This window comes from Zingiber officinale, chromosome 7A (assembly GCF_018446385.1).
Source record: "Zingiber officinale cultivar Zhangliang chromosome 7A, Zo_v1.1, whole genome shotgun sequence".
NCBI lineage: Eukaryota > Viridiplantae > Streptophyta > Magnoliopsida > Zingiberales > Zingiberaceae > Zingiber > Zingiber officinale.
In genome coordinates this window covers 659,960-681,870 of record NC_055998.1, presented here as the reverse complement: position 1 = coordinate 681,870, position 21,911 = coordinate 659,960, and the positions used below count along the sequence as shown (strand labels likewise).

Below are 21,911 nucleotides of genomic sequence, written 5' to 3'. Positions count from 1 at the left end.
TCGGGGTTGTTGCAGAGTTAATTAGTAGGTTATTCTAATTTGTTGAGGAGGAGGGGATGTGTAAGGAATTGGAATCTGTTTTGGTAGAAGGAAACCATTTTTCTGTATTGTTTTGGTTATTTAGCTGTTTATGGTAATTTGTTAATTTGGGTAAGCTGTGGAGGTAATTTCATATATGAACTTGGATTTAATTCTAGTTGTGGAATGGTTTGGTGTTCTAATTCTATTTAGATGTGATCTGTTGCTTGGGTGAATATAGATATGTATCATATTATGTTGGACATTTTGTAATCCGTTGTTGCTTGGATTATTAGAATAATTATCAGTTGTGGAATGATGTGTATTATTGAAGGACTAAACATAATCTAATGAAGGTGATGGAGTAATTAGAGTTACATTGATTTAACGCTAGTTTAGGTGGTGAATTGTATTAGTAAGACCTTGATAATAATTGGGGGTTAATAAATGATCACATTTTGGATTGGGGTTATTCTAAATTAGTTTAGACATTTAATTTAGCTATTTAATTCATATGTAATTAGCTAAATCTGTATATGATGTGATCGTGTGACTTTGTTTTGAGACGAGCGTCTCGACATGGGAGTTGTATTAGCACGATCTATAAGTCAAAGGCGGGTACTTTTTGCTTTGTTTCTTTTAGTACTTTGACTTTGGTGCATGAGCTATTTTTTGATAAGGGTTGCTTTACCTTGACTCTACTCGTATTTTTTCTTGTGTTTGATACTTCCACTCAAACCTTTGAGTTATTTGTTTCTATGTCTATACAGTCTCTTATTGACTTTCATGATATTTAGCAGATATTATATACCAACCTTGTATACTTTGACTGTTGTTTATTTATGTACCGTATTGAGCATGCTGACTTCATGTATCATACCTGATTCTTGTTTATATGTATATAATAACTGTTGTATGTTGCGCATCATATCATTGCATACATGTTAACGATAAATTCTCCTTAGCGGTCGAGATAGTCGTTAACCAGGGTTGCACGCTCGGCCACTCGAGAAATTGGTAGCTGGAGCAGATGCTGCTTGTCCTATCGTGCTGCACTCGGCCACTCATGGGTAGTGGTAGCTAGAGTTGCGAGTAGCAGGGATCCCCTTCGCTTTGTAGCTAGTTAGCTACTCAGCACCTGTCCACTCGGTTACTCGAGAGTAGTGGTGGCCTTTGAGTGGTACAGTTGTCATCGATCCGGCCTTTCGACCATACAGGGGTCATGGTGTAGAGAGGTGGGCGGGATGACCATCCGTGCATACGCTGTTATTATTATACCGGCTGATGTTAAGTAAAGAAAAGAGCACATGCAAACACAAGTAAAGAAAAGAGCACATGCAAACACAAGTAGACACAGGTCGTTTACTTGGTTCGGAACCTGTGGCGACTCCTATTCCAAGGCCCGCGATCGTTGATCGCTTACTATAGGCAACAACTATATCGCACAAAGAGTTTGTACAAATGTAAGTTACAATAAGTGCAGTAATTAAAGAAAACTTATACCGACGACAGAACCTTAAAGTAGCGGAGCTCCGGGTCGTCGGAAACTTGTAGCAGCACTTAAGGGTGTTTTTGAGGCAGCGCGTTGTAGCTTGATCACTTAGAAATTGTTGTTCTGAGCCTCTGCCTCGACCCCTCCTTTTAAACAATGCTGGAGGCGCCTCCAAGCATGTCCGAGGCACCTCCAGGCCATCGAGTCGTACGCGTGGATCAACTCTGATCTGGTCGCACCTTATCCCATTGAAGGCGCCTCCAAGCTGCTCCAAGGCGCCTCCAACGCCTGGTCCAAGGCGCCTTCAGCTTCCTCCGACACACCTCCAGTGTCTCTGGACAACTGGCTTCGGCTAGCACCCGAGGCGCCTCCAGACCCCATGGAGGCGCCTTGGACACTGTTCATCCGAGGTTAAATGTGCTCCTTTGTTCCTGCAAAATGTGTTAGTCCCAAACACAAATCCTGCAAAATAAAGTTAGCATAGAAATATGATAAATGATATCGACAGTCATCGGACTGTCCGGGTCTGATTTTGAATTTCCAACCGGAAACCCTAGGTCGACCCGACGCCTACTGTTCCCTCTACGGGGAATGCGCCCTCACCTACTCCACTCAGGAGATTTACCTGTTGTCTGTGCGATCTTCCAGATCGACTGGACTTTTGTTCAGCGTTCGAAGCTTCCGAACTTTCTGCTGGACTTCCGCTTCCCGGCCCGTCCAGTCTTCCACCTGGTTCGCGACACCAGGACTTTCCACCTAGGGTTACCCCCCTAGGACTTTTGCCTGAAGCTCTTGACCCGCCAAGACTTTCCGCATAGGGTTACCACCCTCTATGACCTATGGTTACCACCCCCTAGGATTTTCCACCTGCCTAACCGCAGCTAGGACTTTTGCCTAAGTACCACTTAGGACTTTCCTGCGAGCTCCATGAAATTGTTAGATCACAAGACGACTTAACTTTGAACCCTTTGCCATTATCAAAACTTGGGTTCGATCGTCTGATACTTTCCACACCAACAATTTGTAGTTGGTGATCTGATTTCAGATCTATTGCCAGTGATCTTACGATTGAGAATGTCTGTTGTACGAATAATATGAGTCTTTGGTTTTACTATTTAGGTTTACAAGGCCCTAGATGTTTTTATGGACTCGATGTATTTGATATTCCTAGGGTGTTTGTATCAGTTTCCATTGTCTTCATTGACGATGTTGTGATCTATTCCCTATCTGAGGTGGATCACGTACACTATCTTCGTATAAATCTAGATATATTTCGACGAGAACATTTATATGTGAAGTTCAGTAGTATGTATTTTGATTGACTTCTATGAGATTCCTTATTCCCATGGGAGGTTATGTGTGTTTCCGAGTCACTTTTATCCAGGAGGAGTTACTGCAGAAAACACATCAATCCGGATTTGTGATACATCTGAGTGACATCTGATGTATAGAGACTTAGAGCGTTCTTATTGGTTAAACGACATTAAAAGAGACATCACGAATGTTGTAGCTTGATGTCTAGTATGTCAGCCAGTGGAGGCTGAACATCGGAGACCAGTAGGATTGCTTCGATAGACTCGTATATTGAAAAGGAGTTGGGAGTATGAGATGATGGATTTTTGTTGCAGGATTACCCAGGACTTATAGAGGATATGTGGCGATATTGGGTAATCGTTGATTAATTGACTAATTTGCTCCTTTTTCTATTGAACTGTAGGATGAGTTCTTTGAATCGATTAGCAGGGTTATACTATCATGAGATCATCAGACTTTATGATATATCTCTGAGCATTGTATCAGATTGAGATCCGTGATGCACCTCACGTTTCTGGCAGAGTTTGAAGCAAATCATGAGTATGGAGTTTCGCTATAATATAGATTTTTATCCCAGACTGATGGATAATTTGAGCGTCCTATACAGATGTTGAAGGATCTGTTGATAGTGGATTATGGATTTCAGAGGTAGTTGATTTATCCACAGTGGGTTAAATGGTAGTGTGGACGTAGCGGAAACAAGATGAACTCAAAACCCATAGAGTCATCCCTTACGGTTGGAGATTTGTTCATTATACTTGAAGTGAGTGGTATATGAATATGTTGCTTGGATGTTACACTTGGATGAGGATCCCTGAGTTGAGCAGTAAATTTACGGACCAAATTTTTATTAGTGAGGGAGGATGTAAAATACGGTATCTAAATAATAATAAAATAATAAGGTTATTTGATGAATAATCTTATTGAAATTTTTAAGAATTTTTAAAAAAAATTTGAGAATTTTTCGGAGCTCATATGACGTATTTTAAGGGGATCAGTTATTGGACTGTAAGAAAGCTTGTTTGGGATACCTAAAGATGGAAATTGATTGAGGAATTTGACCTATGTTTAATTAAAATCCCTAAGTTATAAATTAAAGGTTGTCTCGTGCCCTAGCTTCCACATCGCCGATTCCTTTCTTCTCGCGAGTTCTCGCACCCGCCGGCCTCTCCTCCTCTCCCGAGCCCTCACCTCCGCTGTCACCGTCCCTCTTCCTCTCGCGACCTTGCTGTTCCACCCATCGCCTCGCTCCCCCCCCCCCGAGTCGCACGCCGCCCGGTCTCCTTCTCTCCCGAGCTCCACTCACGATTTCATGCTCTTGATCACCGACCACCACGGCTCGACGCCAGCCATCCGATGTTGGTCGCAGTCGCCTCGGTTCATCATTACCGCCGCCACGTTTTTCCATCGCCAGATCACCACTCTCTTCCCCAACACCGATGCCATGAGGAAATTGATCGCCCCAGCACCGTGCGTCCACCGCTAGCCAAGGTCTTTCTCCACCGATCACTGGAGTCTATCTAGAGATTGTTCTTCTCCTCGAGTCGTCGTCCCCACACTGGTGGATCTCCGGTTAAGAGGGGTTTAAGCCCTAGATCTAATCTCCCACCGACGCACCTCTACACATCGTAGCTTCGACTATCGAATCATGCTTACTCTAGCCGATCACTGCCCTAGTGTTGGCATCGCCCTATCCTCTGCCTCGGCTCACTGCCACAACAGCATCCCGAGTCCCTCCGAGAGAGATATCAGATCTGGCTCAAGGGTAAGTCATACTTAGTGTTAGATTTGTACGGGTTTGATTGCATGCTCTGTTTGGGATGTTGAGTTTGGTTATGTGATCGATTATTATAGATCTGGCAAGGATTAGATCATGGGGTGTTAGCCACAATCACCTGATCTTCTACTCCAGCCATCTTTTGCGTCCAGGACCAATGTTGGGCCTCACCTCCTGGTCAACTGTGAAGTTTTCGGACAAAATCCCTCCAACAGCATTGCTCCCGCCAACAACACTGTTTCGACCAAATTCAAGGATCAATTGAGGTGAGTTTTGTTCAGTTTTGGGGGTTGTTGCAGAGTTAATTAGTAGGTTGTTCTAATTTGTTGAGGAGGAGGGGATGTGTAAGGAATTGGGCCTAACTTCCTGTGCTCCTAAGTTATCCTAAGTTTCTGCACACTTAAACATAAGATATCAAAAGATAATAGGACCTAACTTTGATTTGGTTAATCACATCAAAACTATTATGAGATATTTACAAAAGCAAGCGTCCAGATAATGAAATATAAGATTTAACAAAGTCATTTTATCTTATAGTTTCGAGGTGATCAATGAGGATCATTCTATTTCTTGAAAAAAGAAAAAGAAAAATATATCATTTTATCATTATATGTTGATGATATGTTGATCGCTGGAAATGACATAAGATATGTGAATGAAGTTAAAAAGTGACTGTCATCTCAATTTGATATAATAGATATAGGAGAAGCTGAATACAACTTAGGGCTGAAGATCATTAGAGATCGTCCTAAAATCTTTTGGGTCTGTCACAAGAGTCTTATATAAATAAGATGTTACATTATTTCAGTATGTCAAATTGCAACGTAGAACATACACCTATTGTGAAAGATAATGTTTTGAGTAAGATTATGTGCCCCAAAACTTCAGAGGAAATAACTATAATGAATAAAAAATTATATGCCAGTGCTATTGGTAGTTTGATGTATACTCTGTTGTGTGCATGTCCCGATATCAACTATGCTATTGGCTTAGTCAGTCACTTATAATCAAATCCAGGACTGAGACATTGGAAGGTGGTAAAAAGGATATTCAGATTTCTGAAGGCGACAACAGATTATTGTCTCTGTTTTCAATAATCATATATGAGTCTGAAAGGTTATTCAGATGCAGATTAGCCTGCTGGGGATCTGGATGATAGAAAATCCACATCAAGCTATGCATTATTGTTGAATGGTGGTGTCATCTCATGGAACAACAAGAAACAAGCTTGTGTAGTTTTGTCAACTATGGAAGCTGAATATATGATATGTTTAGCGGATGTGCAAGAAGCAACCTGGTTGAGAAGGTTTCTGAAACATTTGAAGATTGTTGAGAACAGTGGGAGTCCAGTAACTATCTACTGTGACAAGCTGTAATAGTTTTTTCTAAGGATCCCAAATATCACAGCAAAGGTAAGTATATAGCGATAAAATATAACTTTGTGAGGGATATTATGGCTAAAAAAGGGTAATTCTTGAGTATGCTCTTACACATGCTATACTTGCAGATCTTTTTACTAAGCCAATGACTAGAGAGTTATTTAGAGAATATGTAAAGTCTTTAGGACTTCGTAGAATATAATAACATTATAATTATAATCAGATATTGTGATTTGATGGTGTAATTTGCCATAATTTATTTTGTGTATATGATTTTGTTACATTCATATAAGATCTCGGTGAGCATGTGAAAGGTAATTAGTCCACTCATAAGGACAATCATCTCTATTTGTTAAGTACAAATAGAGGTAAAACTGTTACTTATGGGATAACTTATATAGTTGTGAACAGAGACAGATCCATAAGTTAAGATCGCCTTGATAATTGTGTTAAGATGAGATCATTTATGTGTTAATAATGATCGAAGTAAATGAAGTCACCATTTACTTAACCTGTTGAATGTCATATTAGAATTCATATGTTAAATTAAGGATTAAACATTAGGTATATCTAGATCAAAATCTGTACGATATTAAATTTAAAAAAAAACATGCACTCTTTTTAGTAAAGAGAATAACATCATACCATGTGATTCATACCACATGTGCTATTGCGACAACAAGGGTAGTAGAAGAATTTATTTATATTTCTTACTATGTGAGACCTTTGAGATTATAAGTTAATCTCAGTTTTATCGTAAATGACTATTTAGTCTTTTACTTAAAGTTTTAATCAGTGACTGCTACTTTAGCATATATCCTATAGCTATGGATGATTCGGTCTATGGAACATAACTAGGAAGACGACTGATTAGAATGAATAAAGTCTAGCCGAAAAAGAAAATTAAATAGATTTACATCTTTTGATGTTATTTGTTGGTCGATCCATTTCTATTATGTATAGAAATGATCGTGAATATTGAATATAGAACATGTTCTTGACATAATAATCATCATAAGAGATTAAAGATGTTCATATTGATGTAAATGGAAATTATTTAATATGGGTAAATAGCAAGATATGAATATCTCCAAAATAATGGTTGTGTGCCACCGGGAGATTGGATGATTCCTAGATAACGGATATGTACCACTGGGAGAGAGGTTATGTGTCATTATAAGAATATCGATCTCTAATTCATTTGGATGAGCAGCTAAGTGCAACAACTTTGTTAGCATTGATTACTTAGAGAACGGCTATATAAGGTATAACAATTTTTTTAGCAACTATCGCTCAGTGTGTTTGTTGTCACATGAATCATTTTCCTTAATGTATGAAATAGATGTTTTTGTATAGTCTTTGTGACTTGATGGGCATGTTGGAAGTCCATTTGAGAAGCAATATGATAACTTGTACATGCTGAAAATCCATCTGGGAAGCAAATGAAGCTAAGTGTCTTAGGCCCGACCGACCTTTTATTTGGTTGGTTGTGCAAGTGCCTCAGGCCCTGGTATGAGGCCACCTAAACCCATCCAATTCTATTACTGAAGAGATACACAGACATATTGTCACGTGGAAACTCATAGGGATGATCAGTAATATGGTCATTCGGGCATGTGTAAAGAGACTCATATAGAGTAAGGAATAATTTGATCTTTCCCTCGACCGGACCTATGGTACATTGATTGTGAGGTAGGTCGGACATCCCCTAAACTCGATCGGCTGACTAACCAGGCATGCTAGCTTCCCAACTCAAGAGTAATGCATTAAACCCCTTATATTCGACCGGCTTAAAGGTCAATCGACCCTCTTCTGAACGACTTATAATCCGATCGGGCTGGTCCTGAGAGTCTTAGCTCTAGAAAAATAATAAAGTCAGTGAAGAATGCTCTTTTCTCTTGGTTTTAATCATCATGTCACTTTAATTTTAACCATCACATTATCTCGACTTTAATTATCATATCACTTTAACTTTACATCATATTATCTCCTAGATGTACTTGTTACATCCCATATCATATCATATCATATTCTCTATTTTTATTTTTATTTTTATTTTTTTTGTTGTTTTGTTTACTCATTTTAAAATGGACTGCTATTTTTTTCTCAATATTTATGGAAATCGAATTGAATTCTTTTTTTTGTAATTTTTTAATCTTAAATGAACACTTTTTAGAATCTAGAACCAATAATTTTACTCCCATTTAAATCCAAAATTGTACTTATCGTTACCATATAGTTTAAATTTAGTCGGGCGAATAATTTGGTTGAATGATATGAATATTATAAATTATTCTTAAGTCATAAATTTGAAACCTACAGGTCAGAATTTCCTTTTTCTTGTTCTTTTTGGTTGGTAATATATAGTTAAAAAACTTAAAATCAAAAAGAAAATTTTAACTCGATATGGATTTGCTTAATTTTATTGTAAGATTGATAGGCTTATTTTCTTTAATTTAGATTGATTTAACTTGATTATAAAAAATCGTTCGAGAGCAAATTCTGGAAGAAAATAAAAGGTTAAATAACTTTCAACTCCCTTGTGTTTTTCATCTAAAAGTAGTTTATCCTCCTATATTTAAAAAATGACACTTAGCCTCCCTATATTTTAAAAAAAAAGAAAAAGATAATAAATGATCAAAATAACCTTTACTTTATTTAAATATTAAAATTATGGCTAAATAACTTTAAGTCCCTTTTATTTTCCATCCAAAATAATTTCTCTATTGAAAAAATGACACTTAGTTTCTATGTTTTAAAGAAAAAAATAATAATAAATTATCAAAATAACTCCTTTACTATTCTAAATGTTAAAATTATTCTAACTGAAATATCCTTATTCAAGATAATCTTAAATTTTTAGATAAAAAGAAAAGTAAAAAATAAAAAATCTCACATAATCATTAAAAGTTTAATCTTAATCAACCCTGATTTATATATAGGTCAAAATTTCACTTGTTCCTAAAAAAACTCTCACAAAATTTATACATGCACCAGTAAAAATTTTATGAGAATTATTTTTAGGAACAAGTGAAATTTTGACCTATATATCAATCAGGATTGATTAAGATTAAGCTTTCAACGATTATATGAAATTTTTTATTTTTTTTCTCCGTTAGAATAATTTTAACATTTAATAAAAAAGTTATTTTGATCATTTACTATTTTTTTTTCCTTTTTTTCTTTAAAACATAGAGCACTAAATGCAATTTTTTTTTAAATATAGAAAGAACTACTTTTGGATGAAAAATAAAAAGAACTTAAAATTATTTAGTCATAATTTAATATTTAAATAGCAAAGTAAGGATTATTTTGATCATTTATTATTTTTTGTCTTTTTTAAAAAAAAAAACATAAAATGCTAAGTGTCATTTTTTAAATATAGGGGGACAAATTACTTTTGAAAGGAAAACATAAGGGGTTTAAAGTTATTTAGCCAAAATAAAACCATAAAAACAGCTGCATCAGAAAGCTTGTGGCCTGTTCGTATAGATATTGCTGGCAACATAAAATAACTTAAAACAAAGATGAGCGGAAACAAAGTGTGGACAAGAAAAAAAATAAAATTTTCACATGCCCAGTTAAAGATTAATATACATATTCATGGTGAAAAATTTAGGCACGCAGGAAAAAAAATCAACCTATATTTTTAACCACCTCAAAACTTTATGATATATAACAATAAGCCCTTGTAAAATATTAATAATCAAATTGTTACTGCATGGATCTGATCCCATCGTTGCCTGTTCTGATGCAAACGAAGAATGTAAAACCATTGGCCGTGGTGCTAATGCTTCAGTGGAATTTTGTAAAAGTATGAACTATAGCTTAAGATCATCTGCTCTATAAAGAAGTGGATGTGAATATACATTAAACACCCAGTCCGGAGAACACGTAGTTAGATGTTATCATAGACACAGGAGGCTGTAAAATACAAGAGGAATAAAGGCATTGTCAAGTTGTGCCGTGTATGCCTCCAACAAGCCGCTGACCGTGACTGCCACAAGCAAAGACAACCAGTGCTGCACATACACAAGCATGCATGAGCTTCGAGTCCAGATTGCATTTGCAGTGTTCACCGCGAGTAAATCGCTTAAGAACATATATAATGGTTTTTTAGGAAACAATGCAACCAACCAATTAGCAATAAAGTAGCATAAGGAGTGCATAGTGCGTGTGGAATATGGTCTCCCAAAATCTTTGAAGAGGAAAAAGAGATCAAACCTGGGAAAAGAAATAACCAGTTGATGCTAGTAGAGGCAGGAGGACTGAGCAGGCTGCGAGGACAGACGTTATTCCAGCTGCAGTACCTTCGATAGTTTTCTCTAAGGGATCAGAAACAAATATTTTAGTCACATAAAGACCAGCAGCTTATCCAAGTCAGACTATGGGATGATAAAACTAATATTGAAAATGCAAGAACATTAGCTTACTTCCAGTTTTGCTCCACCGAAGAACACCATACTTGTGGCCAACAACTGATGCCTGCGAGGAAAAAAAATCATTTGTGAAGTTCTATCTGGTCTACAGTAGAAGAAGGTATGGAAACTTCAAGCGGGAATAAGAACGTTGCTCATTCTAGTGCTATGATCAAGCAATAATCTGTGATAAATGACTAATACATTTTCAACTGGGACATGCTTCAATTAGCATCATCTTTTGAGCTTGCTAACCAGCTTAACAAGTATAAAAATACAGCAACTCAAACATACAGCACATCTAATTACAAATCCAAGGCAGAAAGGATGACAGTGAAACGGATCTACTTTCAACCCACTACAGTAAAATGGCCTTTGAAGAGTGGCAAGTCTTCCATTGAAGTATCCACTAAGGTAATCATAACTACCACAGAAATCATTAGTAAGTAGAAGCCAGTGGACAACTTCTACCGGAATGGATTTATAATTGATTCAATTTTCCACAGAGAACTACAAGCGCAAATTAGAAATATAACCTTACTCCTATCCATTTATAGTAATTGCTCATATTGACAGGATCAACCATGCCATAATCCATTTCAATAAATGGGTTCACCGATCTAAAACAAAATATAGACCTCAGAGTATGTTTTATTAAATTGCCACCTGAAGCAAGCAGAAATTCCATGAAATTACCCAAATAAAAACACAGGGAAGAACAAAAGCAGAAGAAAGGTCATCAAAGTAGCCAGCAAAATGGCCCATGCTTTATGTTCTAGGTGTGTGGGTTATCAAGTATCAAAAGTAACACAATTACTGACTACTGGCAAGCTGCATTATGTTTTTCATGCTCCAATAAGATATAAACTAATTTCAAATTTAAGAAAAATTGGAAAAAGCTTGTTTCTGAGATAGTAATGTAGATATTGTGAGTGTGCAAAACATGAAGCCACTTCTTTGCAATGCTATGTGTGCTTTGACACACAAGTATAATAAGACAGATAATTTATACCAACTGCCATCAAACAACATGGCAACAGGTCAAGCTGTATGTGACAAGAAAGTGAATATTTCATGTTAAGTAGGCATAAATGGCAAACCTCAAAATGTAAACATACTCTACAAGTATAGATGCAAGCTCACGTCTGAGTATCATATTCTTTGGTGAAAGTATGGATATCATTTTAACAGCTATATATCAAAGGTAGATCTGCTACCTTAACGACCCCCCTAGTGCTGACCCCACGGATATGGAGGGAGGTACATGCAAGTACAGGCCATAGGCGCATGGTGGGGTAAACCTCAGGTCATCAATTCCTGAGAATTGACCCTTGGCCATTACGCTAGAGATATCATGCGCCCACCGTCTACGCTACGCCCTGGGGGCAACAGCTATATATCAAACTTACAGACATACATGAACATGAATGATGCAATGCCAAAGAAAATAAATGGTAATTATGTGAAGTAAATTCTTTACCATTGTGTCACCAATCCCTAGGCTTAAAATCCCAGCAAAAGGAGCAAGGGGTCTATCATTCAGCCCAGCTGACATCCATATTGGAAGGGCACATCCAAGTAAGAGGGAGAAGTGACTGAATAAGCAAAACCAAAAAGTGTGATAAACAAACAAACTGTGAAAAAAGAATGAGGACAAAACAGAGAACTTGTACAAATGAAAAGAAAAACAAAATCAACCTGACAATAAGAATGTCCGAGTCACGATGATCAGTAAAAGCATTCATGAATTGGTGAATAGTGTGTCCCAATGGCCAGATTTTCCAGACCTGCCAAATGATTAAATGTCAAATGATAGATTTCTATTATTTACTAAGCTCAGAAAATATGAATCCAAAGGAATACATAAATATATTCAAGAGAAGTAATTCCATACTGTTGAAAGTAATAAACCTACATAATTTAACTTTTGGCATAGCATTGCCTATAGTTCTGGTTTCTGGCACTTGGATTCTTCATCAACATCCATATCCACGATGCACACTGGACACTTTGACACCAACAATCCAACTAATAGTAACCACGTTTCTATACCTTGGGGAGCAAAATCCAAACTCGGAACAAGATTTAATCCTTGGTACTTGGTACTACTATATGAAGTTTTCCAGTGATCCAATCAGCTACACAGTAACACCTTTTAAATGATTGTTTTTGCAAAAGTTCATATGAAATCATAAATTAGATGGCCCATGAGCTCTACTTTTGTCACACCCCAAGTTTCTAACTGAACTAAGCCAGCTGAAAGTTTCGGAATGACTCACCTCATGAAGATTGTGAAAAAATTATTTGCTATGCATACGGTTACTTCTCACATAATTACAAGTTTAAATTGAGACTTGTATCTTGTTTACTTCACACACCAAAGTTGTAATTGTAATCATCATGACTCACATAGGTCACTGAACTAATTGATTACCTTGTCAAGTTCAACCATTGGACTAAAATTCCAAAGCTCAAGTAAAAAGTATTTCACTCATTTAAACTAATAAAAGCCACTAGTAGCACTTACACGTCAATAGGTTGGACTAAACTAGGGTATCACAATCTTCCACACTTAAGGCAAGCTTGACACTCTTGCCAAGACCTAAGTCTAGCTATATAGCTTAGAATCACATCTAATTAGAGATATGTGAGGTCAACATGATTATATCACATCATGTTGGAAACCTTTTTCCGGCATTGACACCTCAATATGTTGAAAATTAGGACCACTCAAACACTAATTGTCAAAAGCAAGGTTTAAAATTTCGACTCGCACTCAGATTTCGGTCCTAGATCGGAATGATACAGTTTCAGTACCGTATCATGCTGTGTGCCGATATGGTTTCGATACTTTATATATATAAAGATTTTACCCTGCACACTCATTTGATACACACTCCTAGGCACCCCTCACATGTCCGGGCCCCCGAATGCCCTCATGGACGCCCCAATTCTCAAAAGTGAATCAGGGTGCCGGGACGGGCTCTGGGCGCCCAAGAGGGGCTCCAAGCACCCGGACATGTGAGGTCGCCCAAGAATGTGCACTGAACGGATGTGCAGGGTATATATATATATTGCATTCTAAAATCAAATTTATTTAAAATATTTTTATATATTTAAATTTTTTAACAATTAAATTTTTAAAATTATTTATCAATTTTTAAAATTATTTTATAAAATTTTAATCTATTTTTAATTTATAAAAATAATCTAAAGTTTGATTTTAAAATTATTTTAAATTATATAACTATATATTATATAAATTATTTTTTTACTTTAATTTTTTTATATTTTTAATAAAAAAATATTATATTAATTAATTAATTAACAGTTTATTTAATTAATTATTAACGCCTCCTCCCTTCAGCGCGTGATTTTTTCTCACCACCGTTGCAGTAGTCGCCTTGCCGGCACTACTGATTTCTCGCCGGTGGCCTCGCTGAGCCCGATGCTTCCAGGTACGTCATCCCCAAATGCGATGACGCACAAAATTGTTTTGTGTGTGGTGTCGATGCTAGTCCATGTTGGAACGAAAAAAACCGTCCGTTTCAGAAAGCATGGCTCGAGATTTCATTCCTTGGTCAAAAGCCACTTAGACAAGAAAGTTGACCCTAAGTTGATAGGTCTGACCACTAATTCAAAATGCTCAATCCTAAGTTAATAGTAGCTGATCATCTAGGCTTATAGCTTCTTTATTAATCCACAATACACCATATAATTTGAGTGTCACAATCTCCCCTATTTAAGGCTTGACGTCCCTGAGTAGACCTAAAGTATAGCTCAAATTATAATTGGACGGTATGTAAGGCCTAGTGGTGGTTACACCATCATAGTAGCAACCTTTTTCAATACATCACCATCACCATGCCCAGAATTAGGTTTGTTTATATATTAATTCTCACAAACTGCTTAGATGAAAGAATTGACCAATTAGTACTTGATATTAGATCAGTTTCTTTCACATAATCATAAATTTCCCAGTTCAACTCCAACGAAGTCATATGAATAAGAAGAAAGAACTAAAACTGAATTTATAAAAAAAGACTTAGAGTGTAACTACAAGTCAACCAATCATAATAAAGAACAGAAATGTGTAGGTAAGGTATCACAAGCTCATATTCCCACATTCTGTTAGATTTATGGACTGCTTACAAGGGGATGGGAAGGTCCAGCTCAATATGTAATGTAAGGAAAATTAAAATACCTTGATAAAGAAGAAACGTATCATACACAACAAACTTACCCTAATCATTTCCAACACTAGAAAAACTGCAAAGGCTGCACCAAATGCAAGGTTCAAAAAGGCAGGCTGCAATACAGTTATACATTTAAGTACAAAAATAGGACAAAAGTTGAATCTTTTGAACATATATTTTATATGCATGTTACCAGAAGAAGAAGAGCAGGTGAAAACATTAGAACTGCCACTAAATGGTAGTATTTCCTAAGAAGAATCCTCTCAATCTTGCTGTGCTTTGATATATCGTAGAACCGCAAAACTGAGACACAGATCACACAAACCCAATATAAACATAGTGCCAAGTGCTTGAGTGGGTCTGAGAAGACAAATGTAAACACCCTGCCAAAAATCACATGTGGATAAGTATCAATCAACCTTAATTGGACTAGAAACTTTCAACCGAAATCAGGTTGGTGAAGCACTTTCCAATTCAATATTGACCGTACAGTGTTGAACAAAAGTAATTTAGTTCAAGAGCATATATGCAAACATTATTAGGAGGCATAAATGAGGCCCTAAAGTGTAAAGCTTCTAGTTTAACACACCCAACACCCTGGAAAGCTTCTAGTTTAACCGTCAGCTAGGTCTTTTCAATCATAGCAATTCATTTTCATGAGTTATGTTGCGGCCATATTGTTGAGAAAATCATTTTTGGACACAGAAACAGACTAAAACTTTTGGCAATCCAATCTGACACAAAAGACATGCATTACAGAATGTTTTTTCCTTGCTTACTCTATTTGGCTATTTACTACAATGTCAATGGCACTTAGAACCCAGAAATGTATGGTGTTCTGTAAGAATAAGCCCAAAATGCAAGCTTATGTGAAGTAGAATGGTTGGAAGCTAGCATCTTCAAAGGTTGTAACCATTAACAATAGGTGCAAAAGGCAAAGGAAAAGAAAGATTTCCTGTAACTATTGCCAAAAATTGGCAATTTCTTCATGAATCAGAATAAACATTAATTCTAAATACATTGAGCCAGCATGACATTGATCCAAACCAACATTTAAGGTTTTAGTGGTAATCATGTATGAAATATTAGATATCACCAACAATGTCTATGTCCTGGTTTAGATTATCAAAGCCCCCAAGGCATAACCGAGTTGGTCACCACATGGTAGATTTGTAGAAATGGGCAATGGTCGATTCCCAGAGAAGCCCGTGGAAATACCCTTCCATGTGGTGGCATATTCGATTTCCTGATTTACCTCTCCACAGATGACTGCAGGGCCGACCGTGTGAGGCGCCCAAGTCAGCGTAGCGTATGACCTTTTGCATAAATGGTTTAGATTAGTATGTTCAAACTCAATCATGCATATGATATTTGTTTTCAACATTATTTGGTGTCAGCAAAAAAAATGGTTGAATAAATAGTACAGATCTAAATCGCACTACAATTCCAATGAGCATAGAAGTGGTAGGTTCAAATTTATAATGTTTGTCAATTAAAAGCACAATATGAGAAAAATAGGTAGCTAATTTGCAAAAGATGTAAGGAAGTCCACATTAGAACAAACTTCTTAAGAAGGGAAAAAGTAAATTTGATGAAATAGAAACAAACCGTCAACTTTCATGCTTTTATTTATTCAAGATTTCTTCTTGGGGTTATGAAGAGATGCTAAGTATGCAGATATGAGATATTAGACCAACATTTTTGTTTTTTTTAAGGATAAGAAGAATGGAGGATATATTTTAGTTTTGTCATTGTTTTTCCATATCTTATTTTCTGGTTAAGATCTTATGACTAGAATCAAAACTGAACATTACATCAATATGGTAGTTAAATTTGAGATGGAACAATTACCCATGGTTTAAAGTGTCGTGCCGAAACGGTTGAAATGGGTGAAACGTCTCGTTCCGCTCGGCGACCGGCACCGGCACGACCTCGGCACCAGACCCACGACAAGTGTGACGTGTTACGTGACCTCGTGGTCACAGCAGAGGGCTTGCTTGACCCTGCAACAGTAGCGGAGAGGTCGCATAACCCTTCCGCTATCGCCGTGGAGTCATCGTGCGACCCTGCGCTCATTGCATAGGGGTCGCACCGAAGGAGTCATGCAATCCCCGCGACCATGGCTGGTTGCGCAACCCTGCGACAGCACCGAAGTCGTGCGGGCTCGCGAGTGGTGTCAGTTGTCAGATTTTTTTTAATTAAACTTAGGTTAATTTTTTTAATCAACTCCAAGTTATGGTGGAGATAATTTAAAGAGACTTTATTAATTAATATAGTTTATATTTAAAAAATACCGAAACTATATCGGCACGACACGATACGATACCGAAACCGTATCGTTCCAGTCCAGGACCGAAACCTTGGCACGAGTCGAAATTTTAAACCTTACAATTACCAGTTTTAATTCAACCTAGCAAGAGAAGGAGAAAAGTTATGATGATTGAAGAAAAGTGGCCCAATGATAGAATAATAACATCAAGTTGCATGGAAAAATAGAGAAAATAACAAGGCTATTGAAAAGCAAGACAAAAGTATGTTACAATAATGTCCATAATCATCTGGAAAGCAATCTGCTGAATTTCTCAGTTAATTATACAAGTTAATATGGCTTAAATTTACTAAGCTAACCAACACCAAAGAACAGAGTAATGTCTCAACATAGAACACACAAGACATAGATGATTACGTAAGAACAATCGATTGATTCCTAATCTGAGTTTATGAATTCCATAGGAACTCTGGAAAAAGTTGACAGGTAAAGCAACCTTCAGGGTACAAGTGCACCAGAGAAAATCCTACTAGTTTCACATCAAAAAAGATTCAATTGATTTATGAGTTGGCTCACTTGGACCACTTTAACTCCTATACTTAAATATTCTCTTTACCTTTACTTGGTTGAGATCCAACCTGGCACGTGAGAATAAGTGAATATATTCAGTAAACAAACTATGCAACATATTTCAGCAACCTTACCATGCAACAGGATGCTTCTGAAAATCCCGAACAAGGTACATCCAAGCTGGAATCAATGCTGTCAACATGAACAAGAGAGAAGCATAAAACAAAACTGACATTTCAACCACATTGTTTGGTCCCCCATTGGTTGCTAAAGCTTCAGGCTTCCTCAAGTTTGTTAGGTGAACCCAAGCCCAAAGAACAATTTTGTAGAACGCAGGGAAAAGGAACAGGCCAACCATCACTCCCTGCATGTAGAGGCACAGACAATATATTATCAAGGATCAATGCCACTCATGATGTTCTCTTGGAGGACCATACCTGAATAACTATTGCTATTTCAGAATGAGTTCCATATTTAAGGAAAGTCAGTGCTGATGGTGCTAAGAATGCCAAGGCCTGTCAAGATTATTAAATGAAACAAAGTTAAATCTCCTGAAACATGATCTCTCAACCTGTTTTTAACATAAAGCAGCTAAACAGGTAGCTCGAGATGCAAAACATTGACCTTGCTAAGGGAATGCGCCAGTGCGTCACCAAAGTAAAGCATCAAACCACTAGACACTAGAAGTACTTCCCCTGAAATTGCAATAAGAGGTAAATTTTTAAGAGAATGTAATCTGCATATCTGTGATGCAGATCAGAACTTTTTTGTCTGACACCGTATCAATTAAATTATGTGCAAATTTTGTGAAATGCTTCCTTTTAGAAATTAGCATAAACATATGAAAGTAACTTCTGCAGTTCAGATTTGAGTGAGTTAAAGTTTACTTATCTGCAGTGATATTGTTTCCAGAAAGAAAAAACATGTGAAAGGAGTACAAGAAAATAAACAAATGAAGAGGTAAGAGGAAGATAGGAGGATACAAATAATTACAGCCACAATGAAAAAGTTATCTGGTGTTTGTTTGTGGCAATTGCATAAATTAATATAGATAATCAAATAGTTGCCAAAAGGGAAACAGATATCTAATAATTAAGCAAACATTAAGAATGGCTATAGATTTTGAGCTCTCATCAAACTATCCTAATAGAATAAGAAACTGCTGAATACATCCTGGATATAGAATACAGCAATAAGGCAATTGAAATTCAACAGAGATATGCAAGAAATTATAATTCAACCTAGATTAGCCATGGCACAACTACAAACAGGACACTGTTAAGACCCTGTTTTAGTATGTCCCAAATCAATTAAAGGCTTGATGAGATGTGTTGGAATTGGAATTTTCTTTTATCACACAAAACAGCTGTTCAAGTTTTATCATAATCATATCAAGTCAGAAAAACTTGAAAGCATTTAGTAGCATGATTGTTAGACATGTAAATAAATGTACAAAAGTATAAATTATAGTATAGACATACTAACCTAATGAAGCGCATGATGGGAATGCCTGAAGAATGTGCTGGATAAGCATAACACTAGCCAACGAATGACAAATTAACCACACAAATTTCAACAAAGGAAGATACCCTGTGAAAGAGTAAACGATCATGTAGCTGGAGAAGTTATCTACCAGATCAGAACCACTGTGCATAATTGGACTGCTAAACTATAATATTAAGTCTACACTCTAGAGAATATCAAACAGAATGAACACACATGATTAAGGAAGTAAGGCAACTAACCACTGTCTGCTTTTGCTGTGAAAGACAAATAGCAAAGAGCCATGGACAACAACACCATGTGCATTAGCCCACAATTTGAAGTTCGAAAGTTCTTAAGCTGAAAGAAAGTTGTATTCTTGGGAGAATGTTGGAATGTTAAACAGAAGAATATTAGCACACTAAAGCAGCTAGCAGATACGGTCCAAAACTGCATATCCAATCCTGAAATCTCTGCTCATGGAAAAAAGAAGAAAATAAGAGAGGGTATTTCAAACAAAGCACAAAGAAATGAAAATGAAATATGTAGACTGGATGCCCATGCTAATTTTATTTCTTTAGAAGTGTACAATGATTTGATCCCTCAACCTTTTTCCCAAAAAAGTGGCCAGTGTAATTGAATTGGTTCCTACAGACATCGGACCTATTTAAAAGAACAAAAAACCATTTAAGTTTATTACTTTGATTTCTCAAAAACCTCATAAATCAAATGACAAAAACCTTCAAGTTATGGTAAATCATACAATTCACAGACATATGCGAAGCCAAAATGACGCTCAAGGTAAGTCAGAATCCTTTTGTAATATACAATCTATATACACCAAGGGTTCCAACTTGTCATCAACTTTCATACAGAGGTATTGCCTTATACCTTGAGTACCAACTTGTATAGTGTCAGGGCAAAACAAATGTGTACAAGCATATTGCGATTAAAGGTCGCCTACAATCAGCAACTTGAGAACAATTATCCTTCTATGGGAGGCTGAGCATACATGATGAATCATTAAGCCTAGGACAGATAGACAGAGAAATCACCTTTCTTATTTGATAAAGTGATGACCTTAAGAATCTCACATTCCTATAACACAAGTAGTGTTTTAGGAGAGAAAATGACAATGGGAAATCCCAGATAAAGTTTAACTTTGTCAATCTTTCAGGTATTCAGAGTCTGTTGATAAAATAAAAAACAGTACGGTACTTTATGTTGGTTATGATCAAGTTTAATCCCAAGTATATTACAACGTAATTCACAATATGGTGGTCAATTCTTTCTTAACATTGCATCATACTTGTATTGATTCAGAATATGTGGTCCATAGTACCATAAGATAGATCAAGAGAAACCAAATTTTAAAGTGATATAGCGAGAATTTGTCTTTATGCCTATGGAAATATGACAATATTGAAACCTGGAAATCCCATGGAATAATTGCAAGGAAATTCACTTTTAATTTGCCATGATATAGATGAGAAGCTCTACCATCAGGAGTGGCATTATTCTCCAGAAGCACTCTTGAAAGTTGTATCAGTCGGGAAAGTATGACAGCAGGTAGAGTCACCGCACCCAGTAGTATCCCAGAAGATGCACCAGGCCTACATAAGAATATGGACTCAAATAAAATAGTCTTCAGGTTTACCACAAGCGCATCAAAGACTCTTCATACCTGTCGTTCAACACGTAGTTTTAGGCACAAAAGAACACAGTATTCTCATACACGATATTTTAGTAGCACATTCACAAAAGTAACAAAGACCATCACTTACAAGCTCAAGCTCCTTCGTGAACCAAATCTATGACCGAGTAACAATAAGACCTAACGCATACTCGGTTCAGAACTTTTTTCAATATAAACTTCCATAGATTGAAATAAGAAACCCTAAACAATTAAGGCATAAGAATACGCAATGCATAAAAAGGAGCTCCATTACAGTGAAATGAAACGACCAGAGCTCGCGCCTGGGTGATTGATATCTCGAAATCACTACTACAAGTTAAGATCAAACCTAGTAAATAAGGTGAAATTGGAAGGACAGGTGAGCAAGAATATCACCTGATTAACCAGGTAGAGGAAGGGGAGCAAACCTTGTTTTGAAGCGGAGCGGGGCGGAGGAACTCTCCACGGAGATCTCAACGAGCAGGCCGCAAGCGGAAAGAAGGAAGAGGGCGAGAGACTCATAAAGGAGGGAGAGGGGGGCAGAAAGGAGTACACGCGAGACAAATAGGGCAACGACGGCCCTCTCGCCGTTGAGGACATCGGCCGCCCCTCCGGCCATGGCAGGGAAAAGGTCCAAGGAAAAACAAAACAAAACAAAAAAACAAAAAGAAAAAACACAATCCGATACAGCGTGCTCGTTAAAATGGCACGACTTATCTCGCGAGGTCCCGCAGCGTGTAGTCGGCTTGGTAGTTGACACGACGCGGAGTTCGCCATAGTTCAGACGTGAGTAGGCGTGGCATACACGCGAGCACAGACACGACTTCCGTCGCGATGCATATACGACAGACATATTCAACGCCAATATATATATATTGGATTAATCGAGACATTTGAGTTTGGTCCAACTAATCTAATCTAAAAGTGGAAATTTTGTGGACAAAACTCTTATCGGATTCGAAATAAATAAAGAATAAAATTTGACCCATTATAAATCTCTATCTTTTAATTATAATATATGTATATATATATATATATATAATTAATATATAAATATAATATTATTAAAATACTTATATATATATATATATAATTGACTATTTAATATTATCCATAAATAAATTAATAATATCAATTCGTCTTAGGGTCTAAATGGAGATGGTAAATCATGAACGACTATTAACTTTTAGAATAGTGACTAGCACATAAAAGAGATATTTATCTTATTTTTAACGAGATTTAAACACCAAATCTTATGATGATAATACCTTATGTGCTAGTCACTATATTCATACGTGGGGATATCAAGAGTAAATCATGA

General features: G+C 36.7%; 1 protein-coding gene across 3 annotated transcripts; it reads right to left on the bottom strand.

Moving 5' to 3' along the window:
- Positions 1-9,654: 9,654 nt before the first annotated feature.
- LOC122000639 (dolichol kinase EVAN-like) lies at positions 9,655-21,276 on the bottom strand. Of its 3 annotated transcripts, none has more exons than XM_042555020.1 (14): positions 21,019-21,274; positions 20,416-20,528; positions 19,179-19,388; positions 18,919-19,023; positions 18,058-18,128; positions 17,871-17,948; positions 17,568-17,797; positions 14,788-14,977; positions 14,642-14,707; positions 12,097-12,185; positions 11,879-11,993; positions 10,414-10,465; positions 10,205-10,305; positions 9,655-10,002 (listed from the first exon to the last, which is right to left on the bottom strand). In XM_042555020.1, exons 1-14 carry the CDS (start codon positions 21,207-21,209, stop codon positions 9,889-9,891), a joined length of 1,725 nt encoding a protein of 574 aa, XP_042410954.1. In that variant the 5' UTR covers positions 21,210-21,274; the 3' UTR covers positions 9,655-9,888. The 3 variants fall into 3 exon arrangements, 2 of the variants coding, with proteins under 2 accessions (XP_042410954.1, XP_042410956.1); XM_042555022.1 differs by lacking the exon at positions 21,019-21,274 and adding an exon at positions 19,524-19,578 and having other exon boundaries at positions 20,416-20,544; XR_006117200.1 differs by lacking the exons at positions 9,655-10,002; positions 10,205-10,305 and adding an exon at positions 11,616-11,777 and having other exon boundaries at positions 21,019-21,276.
- Positions 21,277-21,911: the final 635 nt, after the last annotated feature.